The 12,664-nt window shown below is 45.2% G+C and overlaps 1 protein-coding gene across 5 annotated transcripts in view; it reads right to left on the minus strand.

Annotated features, from left to right (window-relative positions):
• Window positions 1-11,472, minus strand: part of TRIM24 (tripartite motif containing 24) — a 117,306-nt gene extending 105,834 nt beyond the window's left edge. For 2 of the 5 annotated variants that reach the window (XR_010917642.1, XM_067536075.1), the window contains exon 1: window positions 10,910-11,472. Coding sequence is in view for 4 of the 5 variants with exons in the window: in XM_067536075.1 (XP_067392176.1) it covers window positions 10,910-11,279 (370 nt within the window). In the remaining variant the exon portion in view is untranslated. Of the gene's footprint in view, window positions 1-10,376; window positions 10,576-10,909 lie in introns of those variants that run through there. The other 3 variants (XM_067536072.1, XM_067536071.1, XM_067536073.1) reach the window with 2 other exon arrangements.
• Between the last annotated feature and the right edge of the window lie 1,192 nt (window positions 11,473-12,664).

Consider the following 12,664-nt stretch of genomic DNA (forward strand, 5'->3'; position numbering starts at 1 on the left):
AGCTTCAGCAACATAGCTATGCTGGTATAGTCTCTGTAGCATCAAACATACCCTAAGGTTATTTTAGCAGTTATGTTTTGAATAGACTGTGGTGGAGGGGGGAGAGTCAGGTCACGCAGTCTAGAGAGGATGTGACTGCAGTAGTCAACATAGGAAATGAGGATCTGGACAGGAGTCTTAACTGTGTGGATAAACAAAAGAATTAGGATGGTAAAGATTATGAAAAAATGACAAGATCTGAACATGACCTGGATGCATGAGGAAAGGAGATAGAGTAGTTCTTGGTTCTGTCTCATAAAGCACTAAATAGTCATGGGGGGCAATTAATTCTGGACAGCTTTCAGATGAAATGTCAAACATTAGCGTACCACAAATACTGAAATCCTGCGATGGGATCCCTGGGATACAACCTGGAACTGTGGGACCGCTATGCCCCCTTAACTCTCCAGCCTGGACTATCTGTCACAATACTTTGCTACTGACAAGCTGCAAACTTCTGCAGGAGCTGTGGTCACTCAGTCAACAGCATGCAGGGACACACCAGGCTAAATTATATGAATGAACCATAGACAGGGAAACACCAGCAAATACCCCCAGCCTTGCACCCCAGAAATATAAGTCTTACACTGCTCAAGCCCTTCCCTTGAACAATGCAAGCTCATTAATTAATTCGCCACTTCATCACAGGATAATGGACATTCCCCAAACACTTTAGACAAATTCACGGATAAGGACTAAAAGATCAAAAGTTTAACAACTACAGAAAGATAGATCTTAAGTGATTATAAGTGGTAGGCATAAAGGTCAGACATAGTTTACCTAAGAAATAAAAGTAAAATCGCAGTCTAAACCCTAAACTCTATTAGACTAAGCAAGAAGTGGATCAAATAGCTTTTCTCACCCCACCAGATACTGCAGGCAATTTACACTTCTTAATACACAGGCTGAATTTTCTTCTCAGCCTGGGACCAATCTCCTCAATATAAAGTCTGTCTTCCCAGTGTTCTTGTTGCCTTCCAAGTAGGTGGGGGAGAAGAGAAGTGGTCTCATGATGCTAGGTCCCTTATTTTATACTCCATTCATGTCCCGGGAAAGATACTGGCCCAGGAATGTCCTGGAGGGTCTTGCTGTGTCAGAGTTGAGCTATCCTCATTGTGTGGTGTTTGCGCAACTGGCTTTTACAGAATTATAAAACTCTTGTTTACAATTCGCTGGTCAGTGGCTCGTGATGGTTGCTTAACACCCATTTGGATGTGGGTCACTACCTTTGTTGTCACTGGAGAGCTAGTACTGGGTGTCTCCCAAACTCAACATATTTCAATAAAAACCATATAGCAGAATATCATAATTGCATATATGATACACATTTTGATTAAACAACCAGTTTCAGCTGATCATAACCTTTCATATGGTACCTTACAAGGTATGCTTTGTATGAAATATCACAACCATATACAAAATGAATAATATGGGGGTTACAGGGTGCTGCTCTGAGGTACAGTACACAAACCCTTATTGTGCCAAGTTTTCACTTACACCAACTCAAGGAATTTAATACATTGTAAAGGTTAGTCTGAAGATGCCTAAATATTTGTACCCTGAGGAGTGTCCTAATTAGTCTTTACGAAGATATGAAAAGCTTTTGAAATTCTAGTGTAGACAAGCCCAATGACAATAAAGACCAAATCCTGCCCTCAGTTACACTTGACAGTACTGATATCAATGGTATTTCATAGACATAGGTGAAGGAAGAATTTTTGCATGAATTTCCAATCACATCTTTAGTTTCCCCTTAAGATCCATTAACTAGAAAGAGTATTCACTTGTAGAATCTATTGTCTCCAAACTAGCAATAATGGAAAGTTCAAGAACAAAACAAAAATGTTTCAAACTTATATGGCAAGAAATAATTGGTTTTGCAATTTTGTTGTGGAAAAGTATATTCACAATTTGCGACTCTTGTTGTTATAAGCTGCCTCAAGTTCAAAAACTGACAAAAGCAGATAAATGCTCATGCACTCCCTCCTTAATGAATGTTGTCTTTGAATTAAATAGAGATTAATTACTCAACTGGTCATTGGGGCACCACGCAAAATACACATCTGTGCAAAAATTAAATTTCTAAAAATCATCATCATATACTAACTGATCAATAGAGTCCTGCAAATCTGCGGATAATATCCACAGATCCGTAGACCATTTTTGAAGATTGAGAATCATATGGATGGTCGCAGAGCTCACAGATTCCATGACCTCTGCAAATTCTGGGGCAGCTGTCAGCTCTGGCCTCCGCCAAACAGCTGATCCACAGGCCAGCTCCGCCCCAGACTGGCCCCAGTCAGTTGTTCAGGGCCCTGGGGGCTGGTCGTCAAATCAGCTGTTCAGCTGCCACAGAGGCCAAATAGCTGATCAGTGAGGGGGATGGAAAGGTTGGCTACCAAATACCTGATTGGCAGCTTAGGACTGCAGCTGCCACTGCAGATGCACATATCCATAAAAGATGGAGTGCAGATCATGGTTCGGATATAAATGTATTCTTGCAGATGCAGATCGGATGCAGATCCACATTTTTTGTATCCGTGCAGGGCTCTACTGATCAAGTCTCAGTTTGCAAGTATACACATAGGAACGTGTTCAAAAACCAATTAAGGTATTTATTTTCCAAATACAATCTGACCCAAATGTCCAATAGCAATGATGCTTGGTCATGTACTAACCTCAGTTTCGGGAGCACCAAAACCTGAGTTTTCTGAGCACACTCTTGCAGTAATATTCATAATCCATATTCCTCTATGCAGTGTTACAGGACAACAGGCAGCCAGACAAAAGACACCCTATTAGCAGACCTTCAAGACCTGGTGAATTGCCTTTACTACTGATAAATTAAACCGACCTACAAATCTTGTCCTATGAGTGAAGTTTTTGTGCTATGGTTTATACACATGCATGCACTCTAAGTCTTATTCTTCAATAGCCTAAACTTTAGGAACAAAATATAAGCTACCACAGACTCCAATTTTGTTGATGAAACAAAGTGCAATTTTAAATCAGACTTGATTAGTATGAAGTGGCTTACAGAACAACATAAACCATCTTTCTGAATCCTAATAAGCTCTCAAGCTTAATAAAAATTGCAGTAATGAGTTCCAGTGGTTAAATGTGTTGTGTAAAAGTGTATTACCATTTAGCAGTTTTTTCATATTCATAGATTCTAAGGGCAGAAGGAAGCACTGTGATGATCTAGTCTGACCTCCTGTGTAACACAGGCCATAGAACTTCCCCAAAATAATTCTTAGAGGATATTAATGTATATTTGCCTTTCAATTTCATTGAATGTTCTTTTGTTTTTATACAGGTGCTATGCAATAAACCAATGATGATTACGGTATCTTTGTGGTCTCAGATGAGGGAAATTGTTTTAAGTCTAAACAACCTCCCATAGCATCAATACAAGATGGAATAAAGATTGTTTGGGTATTTCCATACCTCAAACTATGATTTATTTTAATCAAACACAAAATTTGAATTTCTTGAGCTTCCAAATGCTTGTGGGATAATTACAACACCTAGTACTTCTTTTTACATTTAAATTACTGATATGCAGTTTGTCTAGAAATATTTTTATTTAAAATTTCATACATGAACACTGAAGAAGAAACCTGGGAGAATGCTAACATATGATAACTATTTAGTTGAAGATAGGAAACAAACAAATCGCTACCTTTCATTTTAAGGCCAGGAGCAGTTTAAGTGACCAGTATGCTCCAGCTGCTTTAAAGCATGTTCACAGCTGGTTTGCATTGGGAAATGGAAATTAGCTAGAGTATACGAGTAAATTTAAGTTTTAATTTGCTAACATTGAGCCGTGGAACTTTTAGAACAGAGAAAATGGAGCCCAATCCCATGTCAGAGAAGAGCCAACTAGATGAAGCCAGCACAACACAACACAAAATAAAGTTATATTATCTTCTTTGGGAAAGTCTTGCAGCATTACACCTTGCATTATAAGTCTGCTACAAAGGTATGCATTCAAACCTACCCATATTTATACCATGCTTGTTTACGATTGATAGAAAACTCCACAAATTCCACTGTATTATCAAACCTGACAGTTTTTATCTAGCTCCATACAATGTCTGCAAGACACAGAGGCGTCTGTACCATACAGATCCAGCACAGATAACCATCCGTACTTCTATATCTGGTAGACTGCAGACTTTGTAAGCTTCAACAAAACTTGCATCTTGTTTTTCTGATAGACTCTACACATACACAGAACAGAGGTTACAACAATTTGACTAGTAACTTTCCATAGTAAAATTTAGCACAAAGAAAAAGGATTCTGAAAATATCTGATATACTTTGATTACTTTGTTGGGTTTTTTTAAAATGTAACTGCACAACACACCTTATTCAATCACACATGTAGTTATAACAATAAAGAAAGTTTTGCTTAATACATCTGTTCGCCAGAGCCAATCTCCCAGTCATCGTTGGAAATGTCATTGGACCGGTCAGGGTAATACTTATGGTAGAGTTGCTGGCTTCAGCCATGTCTCTGCTTGGTAATTTGTCCTTCTGTGGACTTGCTTAATAATGCTTATAGCTGTTGTACAGGACAAAAGTGATGTTTTGTTCACGGAATGTACTGAGTTGAAGGACATTACGTAGATAAGAGGAAGCTATCAGTACAGCGAACACACAAAATGTACTGCCAAAAACTTCCCTAGATTGGTAAGAGGTGAAAGGCCTGGCCAGCATGTATGATCAGTGGTAACAGAAAAAACAACATGGAAATAGCAAGGATAGAAAAATGTATGTAAACTGAAGCTTGCACATGGCATTGTACAAGTTAGGCAAGACAATGCTTAATGTTGACTGCATGGTCAACTAATCTGAAGAGGTATAGATATTACAGTGTAAGGGGATAACCACAGCCTCATAGGGAAAATTTATCCTCACCCCTACTAGGGATGTAAAATACTAAGCGGTTAACCAATAAGTCTCACCATTGAGACTAATAGTTATTGGTTAACCAGTGGTGCAGGCTCTCAGTCTCCACGGTGACAGCGTTGGGACATGGAGGAGGCGGCCACATTGCTGCTGCCCTGGGAAGCTGTGGCCCTGATGCAGGCACTGCAGAACACCAGGGACTATGGCTCAGAGACAGGGGTCTCCTGCGCTACCTAAGGCTTGAGGGGAGGGGGCAAGGGGACACAATTATACTGGTTAAACGGTTAACCAATATAATTGTAATAGTTTAAACGGTTACCTTTCCTAACCAATATTTACATACCTAACACCTACCCTCCAGGAGAAAGTAATTGATCAATATATTTTTCTGTGTACCTGCCATTCATTGCTTTTATAGTGATTATAACTGCAAGGCTATGCTTTTGGTTTGAACAAAAGCTTTGAAATAATAAACCTGAGCATCTCGGTCTCAAGAGTATAGTAAAACTCATCCAACATTAGTACAATTCCATTCCTTATATAGAACCACCACTGCAGCATCAGCATTACATGTAACTATAGCTTTCTAAGCAGTAGTTTTCAATTTCATCCTTGGTCCAAGCCAGTGGTTCTCAACCTATTTACCATTGTGGGCCACATATACAGCTGTGTGTGTGTTATGTGGGTTGCATCCACACAATATGCATACTACCCGTATCACCCAGAGGCTGTCACATGGGCCACAGCTGTGGGAACCACTGGTCTAGGCATAAAGCATTATGGGACTCTGGTTCAGTTGGTCAAGAGTTCTCTGATGCCACAATGGACCTACTAAGAATGACCTGAACTATAGCGCTGCAAGTGTGTACATAAATAAAGCAGGGATTCAGCCTCTTTGTGAATTGGATCTGATGAGTCATCCCTGAGCTGAGGTGGTGAGTGATTTGAGGTAATTACCTGTAATTCCTCTGATTGGCTGGGCCATGTTTCATTGGCCTGGGCCTATCCACAAGCAAGGGACCCTAAGGCAAGATATATAGGCTCCTTATGAAAGAAGCCATTGCAATAGACTCCTTATGAAAGAAGCCACTACAGCCTGCACAACATTGCTACCTTGCCAAGAGGATTCCCAGCTGCCTGGTAGTTCTGACAGACTGCCCCAAAGACTGTGCCTGTTCCTGCCCCAGCCTGCGCTGGTGCCCCTGCTAGTCTAACAGTGGAAGAAAAAAGGGAACTTTAATCAAATCCTTAAACCATAGTTGCAGCCATCACTTCCACAATAATGAAAGAGGTAAAGACAGAAGTGTTCGATCTACTCCTTCCATTTTCTTCATTTTATGTTATATTTTATATAAATTTATTTTATATTTTACTTCTGCCATATGTCCCCTCTAATCTCTGAACAGTCCTAATCTTTTCATTCTTTCCCTGTGTGACGGGTTCCCCTGGGATACAAACTGGGGTGGGATACCTCTGTGACCCCTGAACTCTCCAGCCTGGGCTGTCTCTTACAATGCTTTGCTACTGACAAGCAGCAAAGCCCTCGAGGTGCTGTTATCACACAGCACAACAGTAGATAGAGACCTACACACAGCTAGATTGTGTGAATACTCCCAGAGCCACTCATGCATCCCAGAAAGGCACCAGCCAATCCACCCCAGTGTCCTGCCTTGCCCCCAAGGATGCACCGTCCTGCCCTGGTCAGACGCCTGCCTAGGATAAGTTTATTACCCCGTCCACCCATCCCTCAGTGTGGAGAGGACATTCACAAGCCTTTGTTAACTGAGCTGAGATTTTCCAAACACTTCAGCTGAAACACATTATTTTAGTTAAAATATAAAACAGATTTATTAACTACAGAAAGATGGATTTTAAGTGAGTATAAGCAATAGGCATAAGAGATCAGAGATAGGTACCAAAGAAAACAAAAACTCACAATCTAAATCTTAAACCTTATAACAGTAGGCAGTATTCAGATTAAGCAGGTTTTTTTTCACCCCACAAGATGTTAGAGTTCTCAGTGCACAAGCTACTCCCTGAAATTTGGGACCAGTCTGCAGTTGACGTCTCTGTCGCTCAACGCTCTCATTACTTCCAGGGTAGGTGAGGGAGGAGAAAGGCCAAGGCATGCAGCCGCCGTCCCTTATTTTATATCTTTTGACCATGTGCTTAACAGACATTAGTCCAGGCATGTCCAGGTGGGCTGTGATGAGTCACAAGGTTGCTCAATCCCCCCGGTGTCATCTCGTGCGACTGAGTCAGAGTTGAGCAATCTCCACTGCACAGTCTTGTGCAACTGTCATTGTATTGTAAATCCTTTGCATACCATTTCAGATTCTCTGATGGATAACAGTCATTTGACACCCTTCTGGGCAAGGACCACCACCCTTGTAGAAGAGGCTCCTAAATTTGCAGCATATATCTCTAGCAAGTATACAGCAAAAACTCATAACTTGATACACACTAACAATACACATTTTGACAGCACAATGGGTATTAGCAAATTATGACCTTTCATTAGATATCTTATATAGCATGCTTAGTATGAACTATTACAACCCTACAGAAATGATGAATGTGAGGTTTACAGAGTGCTGCTTTGGGGTACGAGTCACACCCTGCATCTTATTTGTTTCCTGACTACAGACTCCTTCTATTTCCGCTATAGTTAACATGAAATGCAAATCCAAACTGACATTTGGGCTGTGTTTTGCTTGTGACCTCAAAATTCAAGAGAACTCACCAACAAAATATGATTATATGGCCTAATCCTAGTGTCATGACTACAGGGCTTGTTGCAACCCTGTCCCCTTTCTGGTCTCTGAGTGCACCACTTCATGTATCAGGCCACATGCCTTTACCTCTTCTGGGTGGAACTCTGCAATCATTTCACTTCTAGACCAGGCCCTGGCCTAGAATACCCTGAGTATCAACAATACTTACCCAGTAAGTCTGACTGTGTTTATTTAACAGTAGAAACCAAGTTTCCAGAGAAAACGGATTTTTAAAACAAATCTACATGCAAATCTACTTTACCTAAAGGTTCACCATTGTTATGGGTTCAAATTTTAATAATACAAGATGTCAAATAATCATTGCTTAATAACGACCAATACAGCACATTACAGAAAGCAAGATTATACATACCAAACCAGATTGGAGAAGTGACTTTGCAGCTCAATTCACTGGCAACTAATACCCAGAAACTTTCCCCTTTATATACCATGTGTGTTTATGAAAAAAGAGACAAAGAAAATGACCCATTGACCTATGGAGTTCCTTTCACAGTATCTGGTTTATCTAACTGAAAAGCTAAAGATACATGTAACCAAGTCATCGACAGAAAACATCTGTAATGAGTTGTTCCTGATAATGAAATATTGGAAGATGCTTTTAGCTGATCACAATCATCTGTCACAAGCAGTCCCTTTCTAGCCATCTGGAGTGGACACATTTCCAAAGGGTCAGAGAAAGAGGACACCCACTTAGTGATAACACATTAAGGTTCAGCTTATCAATAACACTATCGGTTCAGCTATAGTTCATTTTAAATACAAAGAATTATAGACACAAGGCATTGTGAGATTTTGGCTCACCTACAAAGACTCATGGAAGTTTGGTTCACCTAGTAACAACCCCCTGATAACCTAGGCAGGCCTAACTTTAGATGCCCCGACAAGTGTCTCTAAATCTGATTCCCACAACCAACTCCCTCCTCTGCTGAGAGAATGTACCTTTTTAAAAAAAAAAAAAAAAACCACCTATAGTCTTTTGCCCTCTGTGTTCCTAGTCCCAAGTACTTTTGCAGGTTGGCTAGGAAGATGTAAAATTATCAGAGTTAGTCGTTCTGACATTGGCTTAGTCTACACTTACCTCCGCGATTTGGCAGCAGTCGACGGGAGTTACACAAAGTATGCAAAGAAATTGCGTAACTCCTGTCGACTTCTGAGCTTCTCTTCTGCACGTTGTCTTCACTGCACTGCGCTGATGGGAACTGCGTTCCCGTTGACACAGCGCTACACCACTTGCAGGGGTGGATTAACAACATCAACTTCTGGATCGACTGAGCGGGTCTTCACTGACTGCTCAGTCGATCCAGATAAGTCGATCTGACCGTGGGGACTTTGCCGCCACATAGCCCAAGTCCCTTAACAATCCTTAAGGCCTGGTCTACACTAGAGAGTTCTGTCAACCAAAGTCAACTTTGCGTCTCCTTACATTGGCGGTGGGGCTGTCATAAAGACCAAGCCCAGGCAGCTGGCACTCTGAGCTGGCAGCCTGTGGGGGAAGGGGAGAAGTCCGGGTGCTTCTCCACCTGCTCTGGGCAGGGACAGCCTTGTCAATTACACAGCTGAGCCATGAAATTGATATGATGCTCACTGCAGCAGACAGCAGGGAACAGAATACCTGGGCATCTTCCTCCAGCTCCCAACAAGGAAAGGGGAGGGGAGACATCTCCGGCGGCTTCCCCAGGCTCTCAACTGGAACCAGGGAGTGGAGAGACAGCCCACAAGGAGCCCAGGAGCTTGGGGGCTCCTGGAAGAGAGCTGATGGACGGGGCTCTCAGCTCTCCATACGGCCTCCTAAGGTCCGTGGAAGTTCTCCTGTTGAGGATGCACTCCACCAACCCAAGACGGCAGGGTGGACATCAGCCACCGTTGTAATTAGATAGACTTATATTTTAAGTGTAGACAAGGCCTAAGTGTATGCTGAGGGATGGCTTATGTTGAGCTATTCTATTCCCTTCCTGCTAGATCTTTACAATGAAAAGCACATTCCCTTACAAACAACTTCATCTTGGCATGCTATTCAACTCAGAAGATTAAGTCAGTAAGTCAGTTTTAATAAAGTCTCTTCTGAAAGTAATTTGACTGCATCAACAATACTCACAAGGAAAATATCTAGAACAAGGGTGTTGCCACCCATTATTTGTATTACAGGAGCACCTAGAGATCAGGGCCGCAGTGTCCTAGGTACTGTACAAACAAACTCAAACCCGTAAAAGGTGTAAAAATCCCATCTACAGGCTGCTTAAAAGCTTGCCCTTAAAATGATTAACATAACTGAATTTAGGAACACAGAAACAACTCTCTCACCAACATGAGATCCCTTATGCTGCCATACTTCTCTTTTCTCCCTACCACAAGCCTCTCTCAGCTGCCTTTTGCAGCACAGAGCAAGATAAAGCTCTTCAACTTGGAAAAGTGATCAGAAAGAAGACGCAAAAACACCAACACACCCATGTTACATAAACTTCACTGCACTGTTCAGCTTTCTCACCTCCCCTTTCGGACATGCAACTTGTTACAGACTATTACATATGTGTAGCTTCCGAAGGCATTAACAGACGCTCCCTCCAAGAAGCAGAACTAGATCGAGAGTCAAGTCCCAGAGAACACAATGCAGAGAAAAAAAAAACAGACCAGCGAGGAAGGGAAGATGTAGAGGATATCCGAGGTGTTTTCCCCATTTCTCATTTCTAACCCAGGACGCACGAACCCTGGCAAGTTGCAATTCTGATGTGCCCGACAGCAGCGTGGGAGTTAAAAATAAAACAAATCGTAACGCCCCTGTTTGCTCCTGGAAGTTGCCTGCAGAGGGGCCTGGCTCCCTTTCCATATCACAGCCCCCCCTCCCGCTTTGTATCGCGACATGACCCAGGCACTTCCCCGTGCCCAATTATGCACCCCGACACAATAGCCACCGCACCACGGCCGCGGTGGGAGCGGCCACAGCCACACGGGCCTCTCCCCCCCCCCTGCCCGCCGATGGGCGGCCACCCGCCGAAGTCCCTGCCCTCGCTTTCCGCCGCGGTCCCCCAGGGCCCTTCTGCTTCCAGTCGCGACAGGTGCCTCGTCCCCCCACCACCCCCGATCTGTCGCGAGGCAGCAGCAGCAGTCCCCCCCCCTCCCCCCCGAGCGAGGGCTGGAGCCCGGCCCGGGGCCGGGGCACTTACCCGGTGTGCAGTGCAGGGGGGAGGCCGGCGAAGGGACGGGCGAGGAGGGGGAGGCCGGCGGCTGCAGCTCCTTGGGGGTGCCCGGGCAGGGGGAGGGCAGGGCGGGGGGCAGCATGAGGAAGCGGTCGGGCTGCGGCAGGCAGCGCAGGCAGAAGGAGTGCAGGCAGGGCAGCAGCTTGGGCCGCCGGCTCTGGATGTGCTGCCCGCACACGCCGCAGGTGTCCAACAGGTTGAGCTGGGCCGCCTCCCCGCCGCGCTCCGCAGGGCCCTGCCGGCTCTCGGCCTCGTTCTCCCCGCTCAGCACCGCGGCCCCCGCCCGATCCGCCGGCCAGGCCCCCGCCGCTGCCGCCGCTGCTGCCGCCGCTTCCATTGTCCTGCGCCGCCCGGCGCCTCCCGCCCGAGGGGAGGGGGCGCGACTCCACCGGGCCGAGCCTTGCTCGAGCTCCCCGGCCCCGCGCGCGCGCGCGCGTCCAGCCCTCGCCCGGCCGCCCCCCTCCCTCCGCGTCCGCGGTGGGTGTTTGTTATCCTGCAAACTGCTGCTGCCGCTGCACCCGCGCGCGACACACGGGCCAACGGCTACTACCCGCGGCCCCGCCCCCTTCTACGAGCTGGGTCTCCCCCCCTTGGCCCCGCCCCCTTCTTGCACATAGGTCCCGCCCCTCTCCTCCTACTGGCTCACCCCTTTCCTGCACCGCACATCGGAGACCCCGCCCAGCCCTGTCCAGCTCCACCCCCATCAGGCCCAGCCCCGCCCCCCTCTGCACACTCACAGCCGCCCTACCCCTTTTTCTTCTGGTCGCACGAGCTGTGCTGTCCCCTACACCGCCCTCACCTAGGCACCCACCCTTCCCTCCTGCTCTGCCATGCAGTGCCTCCTAGCAGCCAGCTGGGAGCTGGCCTTTGAAACCTGGCCTGGTTTCCTCATCACCACCACATCCCTCCCAAAGTGAAACTCTGCTCCCTCCTAGGACCAGTACACCAGGCCATAGGGGTTTATTCCCCCTTCCCCTGCCTTCCTCCCACCCTTTTCAACAGCTGTTTCCTCCACCTGTCCTAGGGCCCTTGGCCAGAATGAGTGAGATACACAGACTTGGGCACAGGGTCTAGCTAGCAAGTGTGAAAAATGGGGGAGGGGCTGTAATAGGTGCTAATATAAGAGAAAGCCCTAAATAGCAGGACTGCCCCTATAAAATCAGGACATCTGGTCACCCTATTCGAGCATGGTGCCATGTAGCAAACTACCAAGGGATCCACACGGAGGACTGTTGACAAATGGGATACACAGATCTAACCCCGAACTGTTTGGGCAGATCCCACCTAGCTAAGGGGTATTTCTTTTTATTTTTTTAAACCACCTTTGAGGCTTATGGAGCTTGTCAAACCAGTAAAGTCTTAGGGCGCCTCTGCACAACTTTTACCCTAGGGTTCATTCATTTAGGCTAAACCACAAACCTTTATATTATACTCTAGAACAAGCGTGTGGGGCGTGTCCAGACTAGCCTTTACAGATGTGCCAACTACTTGAAGTTAATTGGCAATCAATTAACTCAAAGTGGAAGGGGGAAAAAAACCCACTGGAATGCAGCCATACCATTACTGAACTAAGCGCTCACCTAATTATCTCTCTCCTCCCCACCCACAAAAGACACTGCCTCTGCACAGCGTCGTAATTAATCAGCCGAATAGGTATGTACAAGAGGAGTGCTAGTGTGAAAAGCTTCACATGATGTGGGGCTAATTTCTTTAGCACACAGA

Source organism: Emydura macquarii, unplaced genomic scaffold (assembly GCF_026122565.2).
Source record: "Emydura macquarii macquarii isolate MOO-44397 ecotype Brisbane River unplaced genomic scaffold, CSIRO-AGI_Emac_v2 contig_3530, whole genome shotgun sequence".
NCBI lineage: Eukaryota > Metazoa > Chordata > Testudines > Chelidae > Emydura > Emydura macquarii.